This window comes from Sorex fumeus, unplaced genomic scaffold, assembly GCF_029834395.1.
Source record: "Sorex fumeus unplaced genomic scaffold, SorFum_2.1 ptg000098l, whole genome shotgun sequence".
In the NCBI taxonomy this organism is placed as follows: Eukaryota; Metazoa; Chordata; class Mammalia; order Eulipotyphla; family Soricidae; genus Sorex; species Sorex fumeus.
Genome location: NW_026606155.1, coordinates 63,601,957 through 63,627,046, shown reverse-complemented (window position 1 = coordinate 63,627,046; position 25,090 = coordinate 63,601,957). Strand labels below are relative to the sequence as shown.

At 41.2% G+C, this 25,090-nt stretch overlaps 1 protein-coding gene across 1 annotated transcript in view; it reads left to right on the top strand.

Moving 5' to 3' along the window:
• NUBPL (NUBP iron-sulfur cluster assembly factor, mitochondrial) overlaps positions 1 to 25,090 on the top strand; it is a 286,873-nt gene that overhangs the window by 49,295 nt on the left and 212,488 nt on the right. Inside the window, exon 4 of the mRNA XM_056133666.1 lies at positions 9,699 to 9,789. Within this exon, the coding sequence (XP_055989641.1) occupies positions 9,699 to 9,789 (91 nt within the window). The remainder of the gene's footprint in view (positions 1 to 9,698; positions 9,790 to 25,090) is intronic.

The window sequence follows — 25,090 nt, the reverse complement described above, 5'->3', positions numbered from 1 at the left end:
AGTCCTTGTGCTTCTGGGGCCGTGGCCGTGCTGGAGAGCCGCTCGTGGGGGGCCACTGGTGACCTCGGTAGGGCGTGAAGGACGGACCGGAACGCCCCCCTTCCCATGAGGTTTTAGTCGCCCCCACAACCCCGGCTCATACCTGCTGTCCACAAGGCTCCCATGCGGCCGCCATCCTTCTTTCCAGAGAAGAGAGGGCGAATGGGGCAACACCCTTTCCCCTCCGGGCAGACATGATGGCCTGGATTAATGCATAGTCCTTTCACTTTTCTGTTCCAAGCTGCCGGGTTCTGCATTAAGTCCTTGTGCTTCTGGGGCCGTGGCCGTGCTGGAGAGCCGCTCGTGGGGGGCACCTGGTGACCTCGGTAGGGCGTGAAGGACGGACCGGAACGCCCCCCTTCCCATGAGGTTTTAGTCGCCCCCACAACCCCGGCTCATATCTGCTGTCCACAAGGCTCCCATGCGGCCGCCATCCTTCTTTCCAGAGAAGAGAGGGCGAATGGGGCAACACCCTTTCCCCTCCGGGCAGACATGATGGCCTGGATTAATGCATAGTCCTTTCACTTTTCTGCTCCAAGCTGCTGGGTTCTGCATTAAGTCCTTGTGCTTCTGGGGCTGTGGCCGTGCTGGAGAGCCGCTCGTGGGGGGCACCTGGTGACCTCGGTAGGGCGTGAAGGATGGACCGGAACGCCCCCCTTCCCATGAGGTTTTATTCGCCCCCACACCCCCGGCTCATACCCGCTGTTCACTAGGCTCCCATGCGGCTGCCATCTTTCTTTCCAGAGAGGAGAGGGCGACTGGGGCAACACCCTTTCCCCTCTGGACAGACATGATGGCCTGGATTAACGCATAGCCCTTTCACTTTTGTGCTCCAAGCTGCCAGGTTCTGCATTAAGTCCTTGTGCTTCTGGGGCCGTGGCTGGGCTGGAGAGCCGCTCGCGGGGGGCAACTGGTGACCTCGGTAGGGCATGAAGGACGGACCGGAACGCCCCCCTTCCCATGAGGTTTTAGTCGCCCCCACAACCCCGGCTCATAACTGCTGTCCACAAGGCTCCCGTGTGGCCGCCATCTTTCTTTCCAGAGGGAGGAGGGCGGAAGGGAGCAACACCCTTTCCCCTCCGGGCAGACATGATGGCCTGGATTAACGCATAGTCCTTTCACTTTTCTGCTCCAAGCTGCTGGGTTCTGCATTAAGTCCTTGTGCTTCTGGGGCTGTGGCCGTGCTGGAGAGCCGCTCGTGGGGGGCACCTGGTGACCTCGGTAGGGCGTGAAGGACGGACCGGAACGCCCCCCTTCCCATGAGGTTTTAGTCGCCCCCACAACCCCGGCTCATACCTGCTGTCCACAAGGCTCCCATGCGGCCGCCATCCTTCTTTCCAGAGAAGAGAGGGCGAATGGAGCAACACCCTCTCCCCTCCGGGCAGACATGATGGCCTGGATTAATGCATAGTCCGTTCACTTTTCTGCTCCAAGCTGCTGGTTTCTGCATTAAGTCCTTGTGTTTCTGGGGCTGTGGCCGTGCTCCAAACTTAACTCTGATTTTCAGGGAGAAACGTTGGGTGGTTTACTTCCCATTGATCACTTTGTATATAGAGAGATGTCGCGCGGCCACGCGGTTTTGAGGAAAAGTCCTAGTTCCCGCATACTCGAGCTGTGGTTGTAGAGGCTTCTGGTCACTGGGGTTCCATCTGGGGGAGGCAGGATGCGGTACCTACCCCATCTGGGACTTCCCGATGATCTCGGCTCTTTTTGGAACCTGTTTTTTTCTTTTTCTCCGGGAGCTGTGGGTCCCGCCCTCCATGTGGCCCTTCTCTTCCGGCTTTATGTTATAAAGATGGCGCTGGGGGGCGGGCTGTGGGCGTGACTTCCGGAATCAGAGGTTACCTGGGAGGTGTAGTCCCGGGAGATTTGAGGAAATGTCCTAGTTCCCACATACTCGAGCTGTGGTTGTAGAGGCTTCTGGTCACCGGGGTTCCATCTGGGGGAGGCGGGATGCGGTACCTACCCCATCTGGGACTTCCCGATGATCTCGGCTCTTTTTGGAACCTGTTTTTTTCTTTTTCTCCGGGAGCTGTGGGTCCCGCCCTCCATGTGGCCCTTCTCTTCCGGCTTTATGGCTAAGATAACTTTTTTAACACCAGAAGATGACCATGTCCCATCTACTCTACCAATATTCCATTTGTAAGTGATTGACTCGACTATTTTTCTCGACTATTTTGGTCGAGAAAAAACTTGTCCTCTAAGTCAGGGTGTTTTCCACTTGTGAACCTTTTCTGCCACAGAAATTCGATAGTATAGCGGTAGGGCGTTTGCCTTGCACACAGCCAACATGGCTGACCCGAGTTCAATTCCTCGGAGCCTGGCAAGCTACCGAGAGTATCTCGCCTGCACGGCAGAGCCTGGCAAGCTACCCATGATGCATACACAGTAACAACAAAGTCTCCAATGGAGAGGTTACTGGCCCGCTCGAGCAAATCGATGAACAATGGGAGGACAGACATAGATATATAACATAAGTATATACAAGTAAAAAATTTCTTGATCACAAATCACAAATCATCCTGTTATTTGTCGATTGCCTCGAGCAGGCCCCAGTAACGTCTCTTTCATCCTAGCCCTGAGATTATATTCAAGGCTCTTTAGGAGAATGAGACCCATCATTGTTACTGGTATTTGGCATATTGGGTACGCCACAGGGAGTTTGCCAGACTCTGCCGTGTGGGCAGGCTACATTCGGTAGCCTGCCAGTTTGTCCAAAGTAGGAATGAGATAATAAGATGTCATAATAAGATGTCGCGTGGCCGCGAATGTGGCCGCGATGTTCTGGGAGCTGGTTTTTATAGTCTCTGAGTCTTGGCCGCTGATGGGATTGCACGGCGCCAGGGGGCCAGTTGGTGGGTGTGACCCCCGCCTACTGGAATTTGAAGGATCTGGGTGGAGGATGCTCGGCCCCAATCCGAGTAGGCTTGGAGATCTTGGCCCCGGAACCCGCGTGACTTTGTCCCTCTCCCAGTACCTTCATGTGAGCGGAGAGTGGTTTCAGCATGGTGGTGGCTGGTCCTGGAGGTCTTCGGCTGCCGAAGTCCTGGTTGGGGCGGGGAGGAAAGCTCAACCCACTCTCCTCCAAGGGGCCCCGGCGAGGACAGCCAGGCGCGGGGGCAGGAGACTATATATATATATATATATATATATATATATATATATAAAGCATAGGTATATACAAGTAAAAAATTTCTTGATAATAAATCATAAATATTTTATTATTATTATTATGGCTTTTGGGCCACACCCAGCAGTGCTCTGAAGTTAGTCCTGGCTTTGTGCTTAGGGATCACTCCTGGAGGTGCTGTGGGAACTGTATGGGATGCCTGGGAAGAAACCACGGATGACTGCGAACAATGCAATTGTACACTGCTCTACCCACTGTACTTTGCTCTGGCCCCATAAATCACGAATATTTCAAAGTATTTCATTGTTTTTGGTCCACAGGGGCAGTGCTCAGGGCTTACTCCGGCTCTGCACTCAGGAATCATTCCTGATGGAGCTCAGGGAACCATTTGTGGTGCCAGGAATTGAACCCAGGTTGGCCATGTGTAAAGCAAATAAACATCTTACCTGCTGTACTCTCTCTCTGGTCCTAAAACAAAGTTTAAAGATTTCTTAGTCACTCAGTTATCCTTTATGAGATGTGAGTCACAGTTTAAAGAAGCAATGCTCTAATTCATTAGAAGCCAACTATGATCTTTTCACCAAATTCCTCCTATTTTTGTAAGTACAAAGTTATTGGAATGCAGCCATACTCATTCATTAGTTCATGTACTGCTTCTGACTTTTTTGTTGATACATGGTAGTGCTGAGTGTCCACTGATATATGGTTCACAAGGCCATATGGTGTTTAATTTACTTTCTTTTTTAACCTTGGTTTGGGGCCACACCTGATGATGCTTAAGGTTTACTTCTGGCTCTGTGCTTAGGGATCACATCTGGCGGTGCTTGGAGACCCTATGGAATGGCGGGGATCGAACCTGGGTCAGCTGTGTGCAAAGCAAGTGATTTACCTGCTGTAGTATCTCTCCAGTACCCTATATTGTAGTTTATTTATATTAAAATATCAATATATTTCATGCTAGTTTTTTTTGTCTGTTTTAGGGAGCAGCTTGACTCCAAATCTCACAGTGCTCTGGAGCTGCTCCCGGTTTTGTACTTTGGGGTCACTCCAGATCTCCAGATGGTGCTCATGTTAGTGAAAAAGTAGACTTATTCCTGAGTTAGTGAATTCTTGAGTATTGTATTGAGGATTTGCTTATAAGACTCAGATACTCAAGAAGTTAAATTATTGTAATTTAAGTAGGTGAGTTTGGTTCCCTCCCCAGTGTCCAGGCCTCTCTCCTTCTACTAATATATAGGGTCACTTGTCCCATCCCCAGACCATCTGCTTGCCCCCAGTGTATGGTGGCCTGGTCTTGTCCTTATATCGTTCTCTGTCCAGCTTACACTTCCCTGGTCTGTGGTCCGAAGCCGGAATCCTGTAACCTGTGCCCCCTTGTTGACGCTTGCTACTCTGTAATTTATAGCTGGGCCTCTCTAGGGCTCTACCCCAGCAGCTCCCTGTGCCCCTGATTAACTTGGTCTCCAGCCATAGCTGTGTGTCACTGTCACTGTCCTCCCTTTGTTCATTGATTTGTTTAAGCGGGCACCAGTAACGTCTCCATTGTGAGACTTGTTACTGTTTTTGGCAGGCTCTGTGGGGGGGGTGAGGGAGGATACTCTCAGTAGCTTGCTGGGCTCTCCGAGAGGGGTGTACGAATCAAATCTGGGTCGGCTGCGTGCAAGGCAAATGCCTACTCGCTGTGCTATTGCTCCGGCTGTGTGTACATGGTGAGTATCTCTCCTTAGGCCATCTGTCTGATTGTAGGTGGAGGGGTAAGAAGAGTTGTCTAGCGGAGACCTTCAATATCTCCTACAAATCCTACCCCCTAGCCATCCCGTTACCTATTTTTACTAGAAACCTTTTTGCTGGTGGAGATTTTAAACGATGAATAACTTTTTAAATTAGTTTATTTGCTCTCCTCTCCCCAATCCCCTACTCTCCTCCCACCTCCTCACCTCACACAGCTCTTCCCATTGAAGTACTAGAGGACCTCCAACAAGGGTTAGCTGCATATAGGGCAGGGCCTTACCCCCTGTGCTCTCTCTCTAGCCCCTTAATACTTGTTTGCCCTATAGAGAAAAAGGTGCAGACTCTTTCAGCTCCAGCAGTGCTGGGATCCAGTTATTCCCAGAGGAGGGGGCTTTGGGGCTCCATCCCTTTGCACTTTCTCCCTGGGCCCTTTCTCTTAGTCTTTTGTTGTCGGATCAAGTTCTGGTAGAGGCTTATGAAGCTAGTGTATTTGTGTTTAATTTACCATTTAACTTTGAAGTCTTGTTCAAAAACTCATTTCGAGTGTTGATTTTACACTTTCTCATCCTAGGATTAGTTTTACACTTTCTCATCTTAGGAAGGTTCTACCCTTTGCAGAGGTTGCTGTGAGAAGTCAATGAGAAATATAAACAAAATGTTTAGCTGGGTGTCTGGCACCAGGAAGGAATTCCAGCAGTGGGAGATAAGTCAGGCAATGTCCGCGTGTTTATTTGGGTGACGTTATCTAGGGTGATGTGTTTTTAAAGACTGATCCCCCTCCTTCACCCCCTGCACTTCCTCCACCCCATTTCCCCAAGCTAGCTAGAGAACTATTTATGTAGGTTCTTTCTGCCTCCCCCCCCACCCCCATTCCTGTCTCATCCCTGTTAGTTAAAACCAGAGACTTTAATTTACATAAAACACACCCAGGAGGTCACAGCTGAATTATATTTACTATGCAAACAATTGAAAACTGTCCAAAAGGGACTAAGAAATGCTTTAGCCAGACAGCAGTGAAGGATGGTATTGAAATTGTGAAGTCAGGACTGTCCAGTCTTGGCTCATAGTGCACAAAGAGGGTCCTGTTGGTGGGACAGGGCTGGCAGGGCCTCCTCCTCCTCCTCCCCCCTGGAGAGGGTGAAAATGGACTGGCTGAGGTGGACACTTCTGATTACATCGGCAGCACTCCTCTGACCTTGCCTTCTAGAGTAGTAGGCCTGAGGTTGGGGGTTGGGGGGTGGACAGGACACATTTCAGGAGTCCTGCAGTAAGGCAGGGGCTAGGCGGGACCACAGGCAGGGTGCAGAGCTCAGCACTGGGGTCAGCGGGCCTATGCCAGCCAGACCTCTAGTACAGTATTGGTGCACGCAGTATCTTCATAGAATATTGCTGATAAAACTTTCCGTTCCTTTCCTGCCTCTTTCCTCCTTGTCATTCCTCTTCCTTTTTCCTCCCTCTACCTAGTCATACCTTCCTCACTTCCATTGCCTTTTCATACATGTAAGCTTTGACAGTAAACTGAAGTCAGTTGTTAACTTCTCATAGGGCTAGAATATAAACAGAACAGAAGCATCTCTGTTCTGCCCTCTTAATCTCATGTGGTATTGATTATCATCAACCTTCAAGGTACATGTGAAATCAACCCCCCCTAAGACATTTTAGGGCAGTTTTATCTGAAGCTGTGGTACCAAAGTTTCACTTTTTATAAAATTGGAATTATTTTGTGGGAGATTTTAGGTTCTATAGATGTCATGAGAAAAAAATAGAAAATAAATGAAATTCTAGGGTGATAATCATAGTCAGCAGACTCTTAAAAATTTATATTAGCAGTTTCTACATTTTCAGGTTTTAGGTCCTTTCACTTGAAAACATTGTTATCCAGAGTAAATTTAATTTTAATTCAAATAAATTCTTGTTTATGGTTTATAAGTGAGTTGAAATGGGTCAAAATTTGTATGGAATGCTCCTACCTTTTGAAAGTTAATATTTTTATTAAAAAAAGTTTATCCTTAATTACATTAAACCTAAAGGTAAAGCATTTCCTAGATTATTTTATTTCCTAGATTGTTTTACAATATGATGATTTTTGGGGGTTTGATGTCGCATACCCTGTAGTGCTCAGGGCTATTTCTGACTGTTCAGGGTAAGACTTGGGGATGCTCAGGGGACCGTATGTGGGGTTAGGGCTGGCTGGGGTCAGCCATATTCAGGGCAACCACTTTCCCTTCTATACTGTCACTCTAGCCCCTAATAAGCTGATTTTGAAAGACATATATTAATCCATAGTTCCTAATTTCAGTAAGTCACACATAGATATTAAATTGTTTTCTTAGAACTGCAATTTGAATTAGTATAGAGTTAGGAACATAATTGTTGAATTTACCTTATTTTTTGTTCATTGGAATCAGACAGTGATGTTTAGGAGGTAAATTTCTTTCTGGAAATCGGTAGATAATATAGAAGATGAGGTATTATTTAAGATTTTTATTTTTTAAGGTGATGCTGAGAATGGAACCCAGGATCTCAAATATTCAAGGCAAATGTCATACCTCTGAGCCATATCCCTAACCCAAAGAATTCTTTTGATGAACCAGAGAGAAGTACAGTGATTAAGGCACTTACCTTGTATGCAGCCTACCCCTGGCTTGATTTCTGGAACCACATATGGTTCTCTGAGTAGTGCCAGGAGTCACTCTTGAGATAGAACCAGGAGTAGCGCCTGAGAAATGCCAGGAGTGGCCCACAAAGACAAAACAGAAACAAAAACAACAAAAAGAATTGATAAAATTATAATTTAGGCAATATGTTACTGTGTCTGGCAGTGTTAAAGTTTATGGAACTGGAAAGATAGCCTTGCATACAGCCAACATAGATTCAATTCCTGAAACCCCATATGGATTCCGGAGTCCTGCCAGGAGTGATCCTTGACTGCAAAGCCAGTTTTAAGCCCTGAATACTGCTGGATATGTCCTGAAAATAAAATAAAAAGGAAAAGAGAAGTTTATGGTTTCAATGTTCACCAATTTTTCCTCCAGAACTTTATTTCTTTAGAATAGAGCAAAAGGAGAAGAGTTGTATGTCCTAGTGAAACATACAGTTAATATCAGTACTCATTTATTTGTATATGAAAAAAACTAATAATAGATTTCTATAATCTAGCGAAGGAGGAAGAGGAATCGGGGGAGAAGATCAAAGGTGTTTGGGAAGGGCAAATTTTGTTTTCCTTCCCTTGTCTGATCTGCTGATTAACTGGGAACCAGCAGAGAACAGTCAGACTCTGGTGTGCTTGGGTTGCTAGAAGGGTCATCAGAGGAAGCTGTCCGTTTATGATGACTTCTCCAGAAGGCCATGGTTTCTCACTGTGGCCTGCACAGAAGAGGTCTCTGGGTTGTGTTGGTCACTGTCCTTGTTAATATTTCCTTGCCATATCTGCATTAGAATTTCTAACTTGCTTTATTATTTTGTTTCTCTGATGTTTCTTTTATTTCTTCTTCTTTTCTTTTGATATCTGTATTAGGAACTTTCTAAAAATTAGTGCTCTATCCTCTTAAGGCTTTGCTTACTATTGTAAATCATTATTTTTAATATTGTAAATGTACAATTTTTCAGATCAAAGGAGTCTTAATTGATTTGGGAGATTAATTGATATGGGAGATCTGGACCATACTATATAAAGGTTATGTAATGAATTTCTCTAGTCAATTATATAGAAGAACTTCATGAAATGACAGAAAATGATTACAGTTTATACTGTTGTTGTTCTAAAAATTTAGCTCAGTGGTTCTCAAACTTTTTTGATCTATTGTGCCCTTAAAAGAAAAGTCACCCTGTTCCCTCCATCCCCCTCATCTACCTTCCTCAGGGAAACAAACAGATTGGGAGGGGCTTTGTGCCAAAACTGCTACCATGCCTTACCACAGCACTTCTGCACTCCCCACCTCCTGGCCTTCTGTGGGGGCAGTATTGCCCACTTTGGGAAGCACTGGTTTAGGTTATGATTTTGGAATATTTTGCAAGCTGTATTTTGAACAGTTAGGTTTATTGCTGCAATGAGCCTTTTTAAAAATTAATTTTATTTTTATGAAGTTGTTCACAATAGTTTATTACAGATAGTATTCAGACACCAATCCCACCACTGTGCACCTTCCCACCACCATAAGAGGAAAGTCTGTGAAGGTTACTGTATTTCATCCTGGAGCATTTAAGCCTTGTCTAAGAGATAACAAACATGTTTGTTAAACCCAAACAAATGTGTGCTACTTTTGGTACATCAGTGGGCTAGAGTATAAGAGGTCACGTAGCTGCATAGAGGACGTTCTATGTCGCTCTCCTCCTGGAGCTTTATTTCATAGTCACTGGATCTTGGCTCTTGATCAGATTTTATGGCACTGGAGGCAGTTTGCGGATGTGACTGCCAAGCTACTGGAAAAGTGGGGAGCTGGGGAGAGAAGGTTCAGTCCTGTTCCAAGCCACCAGCTTGGAGATCTCAGTCATGAGATCTGGGGTTTTCTGCAGCTTCCCCCTGTTGGTGAGGCTCATCCGAGCCTGTGGAGAGCAGACTTGAGCGTGGCTATGTAGTTGGGTTCTGGAGTTTTTTGACTGCTGATGGTGGCAGGGGAGGGGGACTCTGCTGTGTGGGGGGAGGGAAACTCAACCTGCCCCCCTCTGAGTTGCCCTGGTGAAGACAGCTTGCCGCGGGAGCAGGACGTTCTATGCAATGAGCTTTATGTTTGATGAGAAGTGGGAGTAATATAATAAATATAAATAAATTAAATAAATAAATTATGTTTTCTTATAGTCAAAGGCCATTGGCTTGTTAGATGTGGATGTGTATGGCCCATCAATACCAAAGATGATGAATTTGAAGGGAAGTCCAGAATTATCACAGAGTAAGTACAGAAGCTATAAATAGTATGATAATGGTTGTACTTTTGTTTATTTAGCACCTCTTGGGTCTCAGGCATTGTGACATATTCCTTGTGTATTTTCTTCACAATGTAATATAGTACTTTGGAAATCAGATACAAGGTCAGACTCTCTGGGTTTGAATCCCATCTCTGCTATTAATTGTGTGCTTTCCAGTGGATTGTTTAACTTTGTTTCTCATCTTTCCCACCCCACATTTATAAAGTACCTTAAAGAATTTTACTCACCAGACAAAAATGTTGTGTATAATCCCACACACATTTTATGTAGAGTTTAATAAATGTATCATTGTGAAGGGTACATGGTAAGTGGTCAAAAGTTAGCTCAGGGGCTGGAGGGATAGTATGGTGGGTACTCTTGCCTTGTACAAGGGCCGACCTCAGTTCGACTCCCAGCATCCCATATAGTTCCCTAAGCACTGCCAGAAGTAATTCGTGAGTGCAGAGCCGGGGTAACCTCTGAGCAGCACTGGATGTGGCCCCAAAACAAAAACAAAAAACAAAAAGTTGGTTCATTGTCATTATATATATATACATATATATATACACACATACTCATACACACACATATATGGGGGGGAGAGAATGTTTGACAATATGGAGTATATGAATAGCAAGTTGTTAAAAAAAGTAAAAATTATGTTTTCAAAACATTTTTTTTGGGTTCTTTGGGGGGTCATACCTAGCAGTGCTCAGGGTTTATTCCTGGCTATATATTCAGGGGTCATTCCTCGAGGCTCTGGTGATCATGTTCGGTACCAGAGATCAAACCTGAATTCACCATATGCAAGGCAAGTGTCCTACAACCTGTAATTTCTCTCTGTCTCCTAAAATTTCCAGACCTAAGCATTGAACTATCTGACCAAGGTATCATTGTATCCCTGAACACTGCATAGTAGGCAAAAAATTTTTAAGTAAATTTAAATATTTTTCATTATAAGACATATCATTTCTTTTAATGAATCCAAGGGCCAGGGATATAGCTTAAGTAGTAGAGTACTTGCTTAACATGTTGCAGACCCCAAGTTCAAACATTGCCGGGGTGGCCTCCTCAAATCAGATTTTTGTCATATTCATCATAAGGTGTTTTTTGAATCCCCTGAACATCAGTTTCTCTCAGTACTACCAGTAGGACAAAATACTTTCTTTGAATAAATCTTAAATATTTACTAGTCTTATGGAGCTATTAAATATATAAAGATTTAAGAAGAAGGAAATATTACAATCAATAAATAGAAAATTATAACAACTGGTAAATTTATAAAAATATTTTTTGGGGAAGCCACACCCATCTGTGCTCAGAGTTTCCTTCTAGCTCTATGCTCAGAAATCACTCCTGACAGTGCTTGGAGTTACCTTTTGGGATGCTGGGGATTGAACAGGGTTCAGCTTTGTGCAAGACAAGTGCCTTATCCTGTCCTTCTGTCAGGCCCTGAAAAATATTTTGAAATAAAATTATTTAATAAAATGTGTTTTAATTATAGTAATGTAAAATCAAATAATTTCTCCTCATTTCCTTTAAGCTTTTAATTTTCCAGTGAGTTAGGATAAAATGTACTTTCTAAAGAGTATTTATTGGTTACCTGTGAAGATAATAAAGATATTTTTTGTTATCATTAAAAATTAATTATGTTTGCTATTTAAGATGCTTTTGTGGCTTAGTTGTTGGAATCATTGCAACATTATAGTTCTGAATAGTTGTTTTTAAGACAATAGAGATTTTCCTCAGACATTTTGAAGGAAATTTGAAGATCTAATGATGATAAAATTGACCTCAGAAGTCTTATGAGTATTCACTTCGATTTTTGTTTCATGAAATAAAAATGTAATAAAGCTAAGTTGTTCTAGTTTCCTTCTTTGTCCTTTTAGTGGAATGCATACTTAGTTTGCAGATATGTGATTTGAGCCAAGATGTCAAACTTTCATAAAGGAGGAGTAAAGAATTTGAGTAGTTTAAATGATAGCCTCATTATGTCTGTCTCTTGATTAAAGTAATGTGAAAACTAGTGCATGTGGAATGAGTGATGGCAAAATGGAGCGTTGGTGTCAGTTTTGTCTTAAGTAGTCTGTTCAATCTGTGCCAACATAAATACTTGAACTGAACTTTAATTTCTTCTTGTTTTACTGAAGCTGAAATCATAAATTTGATGCTTGCAAATTGGCTGCCATTAAATAGGCTTTCTGGTAAAGATGAGATACTGGAAACCTTGGAAAACCTGAAATGAATACTTATTTTTGTGTTGTCAAGCTGATCTTAAGCACCTCAAGAAATAAAATAAATGATTAAAGCAGTCACTTAAAAGAATGTGGATTCTTAGAAGCCCACTTATAAATAATTTTTGGAATCTTAGATAAACCTGTCACCATTTTATTAATTGGAATCATTCTGGCGTTTCTACATTTTGCCATGTTAATTTATCACATTGTACTCTCTTTACAGAAAACACAGTGCAAAATAAAACAGTCTAATTAGCAATGTGGAAAAACTGTGAAAGATTTGTTTTTGGTAGTTCTGATTTTGGGGATAGAGACCAGTGACGTGAGTCTCAGCTTTGTAAATATTACTTAGCTAGACAGTCTTGTAGTGGTTAGACTTCTTCATGATTGCCCTTTTTCTTCATTTTCCAAAAGATATTTGGTTGTGTAATTTTTTCAGGTAGTTATTTTTAAAGTTCATGTTAGAGTTGATATATAATACGTATATTTCTTTTGGGGGAGTTTGTGGAATACTACCTTTTACAGTTATTCAATAGTGTAGCCCTGATTGCCATATTGTTTTCTAAAGTGAATTCAGTAGTTGAGAAGAAATTTATAGTCATGTTGGTTTTACTTAGGCCAATAGCATTTCTGTTATTTTAAAAGGACAATAGTGATATATTGTGCAAAATTATGATAATGGAATCTGACCAGCTTATTGATACAGTGTTATATAAGCCACTATAATGTCTGCTAATGAACATTTGCTTTGATAACATGATGGAATCTGGGGAAACTGTTATCAAAGCATGAATATACTTTTTAAAAAAAAATTTTTTTTTTATTAGTGAAACACCATGAGGTACAGTTGTAGATTTACAATTTTTTGTGCTTGGGTTTGATTATACAATGATCAGATACCCATCCCTCCACCAGTGCCCATTTTCCACCACCATGGATAATATCCCCCCCACCCCCATCCCCCCATCTCCCTCTGCCTCTGTGGCAGGGCAGTCCCCTGTGTTCTCTCTCTCCTTTTGGGTGTTGTGGTCTGCAAAAGAGGCATTGAGTGGCAAACATGTTCAGTCCATAGTCCACTTTCGACATGCATCTCCCCTCCTGGGAGGATCCTCCAAACACCCTTTATTTGGTGTTCCCTTCTCTATCTGAGCTGCCCTTTCCTCTAGAATGCCCGACTGGCCACTAAGCTATGGAATAATCCTCCTGGTGCTGATCTCAGCTATTCTTGGGTATTAATCTCATATTTTGTTACTTTATGTCCCCCAGATGAATGCAATCTTTCTATGTCTATCCCTCTCTTTCTGACTCATTTCGCTTAGCATGATACTTTCCATGTTGTACCACTTGTATGTAAATTTCATGACTTCATCTTTTCTAACAGCTACATAGTACTCCATTGTGTAGATGTACCAAAGTTTCTTTAACCAGTCATCTGTTCTTGGGCATTCAGGTTTCTTCCAGTTTCTGGCTATTGTAAAGAGTGCTGCAATGAACAAACAAGTGCAGATGTCACTTCGACTATACATTTTTGCCTCTCTGGGATATATTCCCAGGAGTGGTATTGCTGGGTCAAATGGGAGCTCAATTCCTAATTTTTTGAGAATCGTCCATACTGTTTTCCAGAAGGGCTGAACCAGTCGACATTCCCACCAACAGTGAAGGAGTGTCCCTTTCTCGCCACATCCGCGCCAGCATCAGTTGCTTTTGTTCTTTTGAATGTGGGCCAGTCTCTGAGGTGTGAGATGGTATCTCATTGTGGTTTTGATCTGCATCTCCCTGATGATTAATGATGTAGAGCATTTTCTCATGTGCTTTTTTGCCATTCGGATTTCTTCTTTGAGAAAGTTTCTGTTCATTTCATTGCCCCATTTTTGGATGGGGTTGGATGTTTTCTTCTAGTGGAGTTTAACCAGTATTTTGGAATATACTTTTTTTTTTTAAAAAAAAAGATTCAGTGTCAGTTATTTATATTTTTTAGCATTTCACATTCTTCTTCTTCTTCTTAATATATTATTAAATCACAGTGAGATACACAGCTCCAAAGTTGTTCATGATTGGGTTTTGGTCACACAATGTTTCAACACCCATTCCTTCACCATTTCCTTTTAAACTTTCCAAGTAACAATATTCACATTTCCTATAACTGTGAAGCCAAATTACAGTCCTAGAAATTGAGTAGAAAAAGTTTTCAGTTGAAATCACAAATCTACGTTAATAGTAGCTAGACATGAAAATGTGTTGCTACATTTAACTAATGTGATAGTCTTTTTGTGTGGAAACCGTATTGAGAGTTTACACAGTTTTCTCAAATGACTCATATTGGTAAAAATATCTGCTTTCTTTCCCAGTTTTATAATGACAAATAATCTCAGAATATTTGTGAATTTAGGGAGGCAGAGTTATAGTATCGGGGTCAAAATGCTTGCTTTGCATGTAGTTGAACCTGGTTTGATTCCAGGAAGTGATATATATGGTAACCAAAGCATTGCCAGGAGTAATACTCGAGAATTGTTGGGTGTGGACCTCAGGAAAAAAAACAACAATGAGTCTTTGCTAATTTTTTTACTATGCAGTTTTACTAAAGAAAGTATTTTAATGTGCCTTTATGATTGAAATTTTGTTTTCAGTGCTCCATCTTAAGGTGTTAACTTTTTTATTTTTTGAGGTTTAGAAATGAATGTGTGTATGGAATTATGAGAGAGAAATTGTAGAAAATAAGCTTTGGGAAATGACCTTCTGGAATAGTTCTCATTTACAGCAGTAGCACTGTAGCACTGTCCTCCCGTTGTTCATCGATTTGCTTGAGCAGGCACCAGTAATGTCTCACAACAAACTGTGAGACTTGTTACTGTTTTTGGCATATCGAATATGTCACAGGGAACTTGCCAGGCTTTGCTGGGTGGGCGAGATACTCTCGGTAGCTTGCCAGGCTCTCTGAGAGGGACGGAGGAATCAAACCCAGTTCGGCCATGTGCAAGGCAAACGCCAAGGAAATAACAAAAGTTTGATAAAGGTAGTTTAAAGAACAATAAAGAACAGGTGTTTGGCTGGGGACAGTGCAGTGGGTAAGGCAATTGCTTGGCATGCAGCTGACCTAGGTTTGATCCCTCTACAGTGGCCCAAGTCCTACTAGGAGTTGATCCCTTACGACACAGCCAGAGATAAGCCTACAGCCAGGCCCCCAAACAAAACAAATCAACAGTCAATTCTAGTTATTCCTTGTTACCTTGCTATTGTTTCCTTCAAGTAAAGAATGTTAGAGGTTTTTCTAAAGTTGTTAAAGTATCTAATTAAATTTTGACCCAGAAATTCCCACCTCTCTGTGTTTTGCTTTTAAAGGTTTCAATTATCCAGTCGAATGCGTTCTGAAAATACAATGTACAATAAAGCAGTTTTGAGTGAGAAACCATATTAACAACACATTATAGCTTATTGTTATTAATTATTCTATTTTATTGTTAATCTCTTACTTATCTAATTAATAAGTTGAACTTCTTTACCTTGTATAGAAAAAAATATAGTGTATATGGGATTTAGTATTAGCCATGGATTCAGGTATACACTGGGGTGTTGGAAGATGTCCCAGGTAGACAAGCAGGGACTACTATGTATCAGAGAACTCTCCTTAAGATGTGTAGACTGTCCACCTTTTTCCCCACTGGCAGCAAGGTGGCCGCCTCCTCAGAGCTTATTGGAAAGCCAGGTATGAGCCTGTGGTGATGGGGCAACTGCAGTCTCATGGGAAGGGGGGCGATACCGGCTCGATCTTCATCCCCTACCGAGGTTAAGAATTACCCCTGACGAGTGTCTCTCCGGCACGGCCATGGCTCCAGAGGCAAAAGGACTTAATCCAGAGCCCAGCAGCTTGTGGCAGAAAAGTGAATGGACTGTGCATTAAACTATGATGCCATGTCTCCCCAGGAGGGAAAGGGTGTTGCTCCCTTCTGCCTTTTCTCCCTGCCCCCCCTGCAGCAAGGTGGCCGCCTCCTCAGAGCTTATAGGAAAGCCAGGTATGAGCCGGTGGTGACGGGGCAATGGCAGTCTCATGGGAAGAGGGGCGGTACTGGCTCGTCCTTCATGCCCTACCGAGATCATGAGTTGCCTCCCACGAGCGGCTCTCGGCCATGTCTCCAGAGGCAAAAGGACTTAATCCAGAGCCCCGCAGCTTGCGGCAGAAAAGTGAATGGACTGTGCATTAAACTATGGTGCCATGCCTCCCTGGGAGGGAAAGGGTGTTGCTCCTCCCCCTGGCCCCCCCCCTCCCCCCCCGGCAGCCAGGTGGCTGCCTCCTCAGAGCTTATAGGAAAGCCAGGTATGGGCCAGTGGTGACGGGGCAATTGCAGTCTCATGGGAAGGGGGGCGGTACCGGCTCGACCTTCATGCCCTACTGAGTTCCTGAGTTACCCCCCAGGAGAGGCTCTCTGGCACAGCCATAACACCAGACACACAGAAACCAATCTCTAAGTTATCTGGCTCTTTGCAGAAATCCAAAATTGTGTGGCCACAATAGCGGCCGCACAACATTATATGATTCTCATAACCAGCTATAGAAGACAAAAGTATTTCACAATGCCTTTTCAGAAATTCTGATTGTTGGGGGGGGTGGGGGAATTCTGAACAATAATGGTGCATCTTTTGTCGAAATGGTGAATGTAATCAATGTAGAGAAGAGTTAAGTAGAAATCATCTGCCTCACAGGCATTGGGTGGGGTGGGAGGGGAATATATTGGGGTTCTTGGTGGTGAAATGTGAATGCTGGTGAAGGGAAAGGTGTTTGATCATTGTATGACTGAGACTTAAACCTGAAAGCTTAGTAACTTTTCCCACAGTGATTCAAGTATTCGATATGCCAGACACAGTAACAACAAAGTCTCCAATGGAGACGTTACTGGGCCCGCTCGAGCAAATAAATAAATATAAGACAAAAAAATAAATAAAACTATAAAAAAAAAGTAAGGTGGAGTTCATGCCCAATTCAATCAGCTAATCATTGGCTGAATAAATAGCAGTATCCTACATAAATAATAATGAAAAAAAGATGTGTAGACTGGATTACTCATAACAAGCAATATAAAATAAATTATTTAACATCTGTCTTTGGGGCAGATTTGAATGGTGGTAGGAAAACTCAAAATAACGATGGTAGGAAGGTGCAATTGTGGTGGGATTGGTGTTGAAATACTGAATGTAATAAATTATTGTGAACAACTTTATAAAAATAAAATTTAAAAACAAAACAAACAGAAAAAGCAATAGCCAAAGATTAATAACAATGTATTAAATGTAGACTTTTAAATTCTAATTTGAAGATTGAAAATTTAAAATCCCATATGTTATAAAAAAGGAAAGATGTGTAGACTGGATCTGGGCTTCACTCAGTGACAATGTGCCTGCCTTGCTAGTGTGAGGTTGTGAATCTAGTCCCCAATGCCTCCCACATGTACTGTACTTTTCTGTATGTGGATGCATGTTACAGACATCAGCTCTAGAGTGGAAATCCAGAAGCAAAAAAAGGGACCTTATTTCATTGCTCTATTTAGGATTTTTTTTTTTTTGTAGCAGATACTGTTTCTTCCTCTTCTGGTTAGCCTTAATAAATTAGATCATATCTAATTTTTTTATATCTCTTAGTCAAATGTCACTAATAATCCCCTGTGGGTCTTTGCATGAAATTCCCAGTTCGTGAGAAGTCTCCCCACATCTTCCACCTTCAAATCTCATTTTGCAGCCCACTTCCACCAAACTACTTTCCTTTTTAATTGCTTTACTTTCTGTTAACTAAAAAAGCTTCATATAAGAACCCCCCCCCCAAATAAAAAGATAGTGAGTGAATTATTAAGGTAACTATGATTTGGTAACAATGAGGTATAATTTAAAAAGTAAATATTTCAGGGGTCAGGGAGTTATATAGGGGTTAGGGTGAATGTAGGATTAGGTTAGCTAGCACCATGCATCATTCTTCCCCACCACTGCTGAGTATGGCCTTGGTGTTTCTGATCACTGCAGGGTATCAGCAGTGTTGCATCCTTGGGCTTTCGTGTTGCATGTCTGTTTGGCCAGGAATTTCCAGAAGTCAATGTTGGGCACCTCTGAGCACTGCTTGGGTACCCCCAAATTATTTTAAATTCTTTATTAATGAATCACCATGAGGTACAGGCACATACAGACTTACAAACTTTCGTGCTTGCATTTCAGTCATACAATGGTCGAGTACCCATCCCTCCACCAGTGCCCATTTTCCACCACCTAAGGTCCCAGCATCTCTCCCACAACCCCCGCCCTGTACCATCCACCCCACCCTGCCTGTGTGGCAGGGCATTGCCTTTTGCTCTTTCTCTCCTTTTGGGTATTGTGGTTGCAGTAGAAGTATTAAGTGACCATCATGTTCCGTCTATAGTCTACTTTCAGCCCGCATCTCCCTTCCCGAGTGGGCCCACCTAGCACCCTTTACTTGGCGGTCCCTTCTCTATCTGAGCTGCCTTTTCCCCCAACATGCGAATGCCCCCAAATTATTAATTATTTCATAGGGCAGTGAAATAAAAACAAGTGCATTGCAAATAAAATTGCAAACTAATCCTCCCACTACCTAACAAAAGTAAAGCCTTGTATTTGTCTCATTTGGGAGAAGAAACTTAAAACTTCAGTAATAATTTTGAGAAATATTGAAAATGATCAAAATTTTAGAAGATAAATAGAGCAAAAATTGTTGGGTTTCTTAATGTGGACTAGACTGGAAAAGAAAAATGTGATGTACGAATAGTTTTAACAATTATAGCCACATTTGAAATGTAGAATACTAAACATTTCCTGACCCTTCTCTTCCTTTTTGTCATTGAAGTAATCAGGGATTGCATTCAAGATTGGTTAGACTTTGTAAACTCATTCACACATTATCATGCACAATAACCAAGAGGTGGGAGCTGTCCCATCAGTGAATGAGTGGATAAGTTGCTTGTTGCATCTGTAGGCATTATACTACTCAGACATAAAGGGGAATCAAATTCTGGGTCCAGTGAGATAGTGCAGGTGATAAGATCCCTGCCTTGTATATGGCTGACCCTGGTTCGATCCCTGGTACTGCATGTGGTTCCTTGATCCCTTACCAAGAGTGAGCCCTGAGCGTAGAAACAGGAGTAAACCCTGGGCACCATGGGGTATGTGGCTCCAAAACAAAGAGAAAGGAAATTATGGCATGCTCTATTATAAGGCTGAACCATGCCAGACACTATTTAAAAATAAAACAGTAAGACTGTCACAAAAAGACAAATACTGTGATGCTCTTTATAGGGCACCTACCATGTCAGCCTTATGTCAGAGACAAAAAGAGCAATGGTGGTTACCAGGACCTGGGAGCAGTGTGAAATGTAATAACTGCTAAAAAGCATAGTGTTTTGGTTTCAGATAATGCAAAGAGTTAGTGAAGATTGGGGTGGTGATTTAAAAAATTGGGAATGCATTTAATACCACTAAAATCTACTTAGAGATCGTTATGATAGCAAGTTTTACATTACATGTTTGCTACACATGATAAAAACAACAACTTAGAAAGAAAATAGTTGGGTACATTTGTTCTGGCAGTGTTACCAGTACTGGACATAACAATATAGGATTCACTTATCTATGATCATGGTCCTAGTAAGTCAATCTGTTCTTTAAAATAGTAATAAGGTCTGGGTGGGGGTAAAGCACATACACACCTTCCTGTAAGATGGCCTGGATTCAATCACTTCAGCACAGATCGAAAAAAATAAATAAAGTATGTATGGGGGTTTGAAAAAAGGAAAAGAGTAGCATTTACTATTAAACATGGAGAAAGCTGGATATGAATTTCCTTTTTTGTTTTCTTGTTTTGGGGTCATACCCACTTGTGCTCAGGGTTTACTTCTGTCTCTGTGCTCAGTGATCACTCCTGGCTGGGTTCAGGAGATACATGTGGTGCTGGGGATGAAACCCTGGTCAGCTGTGTATAAGTCAAATGCTATACTCTTACACTATCTCTTCCAGTCCAGGATAGTGTTGTTTGATTGGGAGTTTAGCTTAGCGCTATCTTTAATTTTTACTTTAGAATCTTCATAACCTATGCCTTATTGTGAATTATAGCCTAAAATTATATTTTTGTTACATGCAAATGGAAGAGCTTACTACATCAGTAAACAAGAATGTTCTTAATGTCAGAACTGACTGGGCAAGAATAGTAACTAAAAATTGAGATGGCAGTAATGAAGAAGAGCTGCATTCATGTGGCTCTGAATATATTTGCCAACACTGTACTCATTGGAAGACTATTTGGAATTTTCTCCCCTATAAATGTTTATTAAGATTCTGTGATTGAAAAGAACACATGTACAAATACATACTTATGTGTATATATACACATATACATACATTCATATTTAAATCAGGCATCTTTAAATATATTGTTACATGCATTTTAACTAACATTCACACTTAAAATAGTTTTCATAAGGCAGAAATAAACTACATCAAACAAAAATGCCTCTGCACTATGAAAGAAATGAGACCTAAAATAAAAAGACACCCTATTGATTGGAGAAAGTTTTTGCTCACAGTACAGCAGACAAAGGGCTCTTATCCATGATCTATAAAATACTCTCAAAGCTCAAAACAACACAAAAAATCAAAGAGCCCCCTCAAAAACTGGGGAGAGCAGGTGACTGGACCTTTTTTCTCTAAGAGGACATGAAAATGGACAATAGACACATGAAAAATGTTTATCATCACTGATTATCAGGGAAATGTGAATTAAAATAATACTGAGATACCACCTCACACAATAAAAAATTATTTGTATGACAAAAATTTAAACAAGTGCTGGCAGGAAATAAGAAGTGGTGGAAAATGAACCCTCATTCACTGTTGGAGGCATTGTTCCTTGGTTAACTTTCTCTGAAAAATGGTTTGGAGACTCTTCAGCACATTACAAATAGAATTTTCATATGACCCTGCAATTCCACTCCTAGGAATCTACCCAAAGAACACAAAAGCGTTAATCAGAAAAGACATATGTATGCCTATGTTCATTGCAGCACTATTTACAGTAGCCAAAATCTGGAAACAACCCACATTCCCAACAATAGGTGAGTAGCTGAAGAAATTGTACATACACCTGATGGTATATTATTCAGCTATGAGAATAAGATGCATTTACATTGTTATAGTTTTGTGTCAAAAAGAATTAAAAACCTGGGAATCAACAAAGGCAGTGAAAGAGGGTTTTTTTTTTTTTTAAATGTTTTGCATCATACCTGGCTGTGCTGGGACTAACTCCTGACTCTGAGTTCAGGAATTACTGCTGGTGGGCTCAGGGGACCGTAATGGTATTGGGGATTGAACCCAGTCAACCACATGGATGGTAAACACCCTACTTACTATATTTTTTCTCTGACCCCTAACATACTCCTTTATGTCATTATTAAAAGGAATAGGAGAGACAAAGAAATGGAAAAACAGTCCATTCTTATGTATTAGAGGAACAATCTTTACTAAAATTTGTATGAAACCACAAAATACTCATAATAACCAAAGCAATTATGAGATAAAGGAAGATGGGAAGCATCATGATTTCTGATTTTATACTACACTAGAAAGTTATAAAAATAAAAATAGCATGGTATTGGAATAAAAGGTGACACAGGTAAATGGGATATAATTGAGAGCCTGAAATAAATCCTGAGGCATTTGGTCATCTAATTTACAACAAAAGAGCAAGGAGCACAAGCTATAGAAAGGAAAGTATCTTCAGAAACTGGTGCTGGGTGAATTGAATAGCTTTATGCAAAAGAATGAAACTGAGTTAAACATCTCACTTCTGCAGAAATATTAACTCTAATGGGAGTAAAGGCTTGGATGTTAGGCACGAAGCCATAAAATGCATAGGAGCAAAACTCAATGATTCAACTCCATTGGCAAAGAAAATAAAAGCAAAACTAAACATGGAATTACATTAAACAAAAAGCTTCTACACAGTGAAAGAAATTGTCATTGAAACAAAGAAACATCTTACTGAATGGGAGAAAATACTTGCATTGCATATACCCAAGATATCCAAAATGCAGCAGCAACAAAACTCAAATAGCCCTATCCAAAAATGGGGAGAAGAGCTTAAACAGACACTTTTCCAAGAAGATATACAGATGGCCACTTGGCACATGAAAGGTGCTCATTATCACATATTATCAGAAAAATGCAAATGCAAATGATCCAACCTGTGAGAATGACTGCATGAAAAGGGCAAGAAATAAATAGTGCTGGTGGGAGTGCAGAGAAATAGGAACATTCATATATTCTAGGTGGGTATATAAATTGTTTGATTCATTTTGGAAGAGATTAAGATTTCTCAAAATGTTAGTATTGGTGGAGGAATTTTAGTACTTTGGTGGTAGTTCAGTGTCATCACATTTACCTGGAAGAGGAGGACAATCGCAACCCTAAAATGTATAGTCATTGTCCTATTCCATTCTTTCTTATCTAAATTCTTTTAGTTAAACAAGTTGAACACTCCCCTTCCCTTCTGTTTGTTCTTGTGATGTCTGGGGTGGGGGATGTCACACCACCCAGTGAGGTGGAGGTGTTCATTGGGGTTCACAGCAGAAGTCCAGTAATGGTCAGGGGGTAATACCTGGATTGAATCTGCGGTCTCACACATTCAAGGCAGGCACAGTATCACTTAATCGTATCCCATGACCCCTAAGTAGGGGGTGTAAAACTTTTACTGGGTAATTGGTTGAAGTATTGTGTCTTACCTACCATGTGAAATTGCCCCAGATAACAGTAATGGATGCACCTTCCCCTTTTTTGAGTCTGATTTCTCACATAAAAAGATTTTAGTTTAAAAAGAGAGTAGGAAAGTGGATTATGAGAATGTGAAATAAACTTTCCTACTTCCTGAAGCTTCTTATATTTTTAACTGTATACTCATTAATGTGGGAATAAAAGACTTGCTTTCATAAAACTTATTTACTCTATTTAAATATTCTTTAAAATTAATGAAGTGGAGTTGCATATTCTTGACTGAAGTCTCTATTCTCATTTAAAAACTGAGTTAATGCCTTTAGTTATATTATTTCAAGTTGTGATCTTTGTAAATATATACATTCCTGAGCTTTGTTGTTCAGCTATATTTCTACTTCTAATTTTGAAGAAATGGAATAAAGTATTTTTTCAGAATTATTGTTAATACCAACTTTTTTGGAATATCTGCTTAACTGATTTACTATGAAAAGTGGAATCACTATAAAAGAAGATATGATTTTGGATGAGAGTTATACCTGGAACATTTAATGATGGCAAGTTTCACAGAATGATTTAAAGCGATTTCCTTTTCCCTAGCTATTCACTTTGATTTGGTCACAGTGTCTAGTCTGGCTGGATAATTTGTAATGTAAAAGCAGTCAGTTCCTAAATCTCTTTGAAATATATTGGTGATTTACAACCCATTAATTAAATTCACACCTTTTAGAAATGATAGTACTTTGTTGTAATAGAATAAGAAAGATGCAGTCATTCATTCTATGAGGCATTATGGTGATTGAAATGGTTTAGTAACTTATAGTAATCTTTGTGCTTTGATGAATGAACTATCATGAAGATATGAGGAGATAGAAAATAATGATCTGTGCTATGATAAGGTAATGATGATTTCTCAAACTATTATGCACAGAGCAATCCAACTTTCTGTACAAACTTTCAATATACTACCCATGTTCCATGAATGACCTATGAAAATAAAAGACCTATTTATTTTCATTTATTTTGGGGGTAGGTTTTGGTCCACACCTGTGTGCACATGGGTTTTTCCTGGCTCTGTGCTCAGGAGTGGCCCTGACTGTACTCATAAGAGAACCATTTATGTGGTTTTGGGGATTTTTACTGAGGTTGGCAGGATGCAAATCTCGTACCTTTGTGTGTACTCTCGGTTTTTTTGCTCATTTTGATGTAAGTCATATTTTTTGGGGGAGGAGTTTGGGGGTCACACTTGGAGGTGCTCAGGGGTTACTCTTGACTCTGCATTCAGGCATCACTCCTGGAGGGTTTGAGGGACCATATGTGATGCCTGGAATCGAATCCAGGTCGAAGGAGTGCCTTACCAGCTTACTGTTGCTCTGGTTCATGTAACCCATTCTTATGTGTGAGATAGTATGGTTTTGATTTGTATTTCTCTGATAATTTGTGATAATGGGTATTTTTTCCTTATGCCCATTGACCTTCTGTATGTCCTCTTTGTAGAAGTGACCATTTGTTGTCCATTACATATTTATACAAGTCTTTAAAAAAGGCTTCCCAGTCCAGTTATTAGTTACCAGAACGACCTGAACAAGATTACTGACATGAATGGAGATTAAATAGAGGTTATCTCAGTCCTTTTCATAGTCAAGGAAAGGTTGCTTTTTTCCCCCCCCAGGAAGAAAGCCTTTGTGAGAGTTCACATTTGCTCAGATTTTTATTCTGCAGCAGTTTCTGGTCTTAAACCCAGGTCTAATCCATTTTAATCTATTTTTGTGCTGGGTTTAGTGAGTAGTCCAGTTTCATTCTTTTCCCTGTGGTTGTCCAGTTTCCCCATGTCATTTGTTAACTATCCTCCTTCATTGTATGGTCTGGATTTATTGATATAGATTAATGATGGATAATTCTGTGAGCTTACTTTTGGGCTTTCAGTTTTATTTCATTGATTCTTATGTCTATTTTTATTATTATGCCATACAGATTTAATTACTTTAACTTTGTAATATGTAATTTTTGGAAGTGGGAGTTGTCCGAGACAGAATTCAGGGGCTTGAGTCCACTCCCCTGATTCTCAGCTGACCAGGGCCAGAGTTGAATGCCTGAGTCTGAGGATGTGGTGCTGCTGAGAACTTCAGGTGCCAGGAACCACCCAGGTTTCCCTGGCAATGCTTGAGGGCTGCAGGGCCATGCCCAGTGATACTTGCAGGCCTTTAAGCTGCAACTGGTGATGATTGGGCAGGTTGATGCTAACCCCCTCTCCCCTAACTCCTGTAGTATAGTTATAAGTCAAGTATTATGTTGCTGC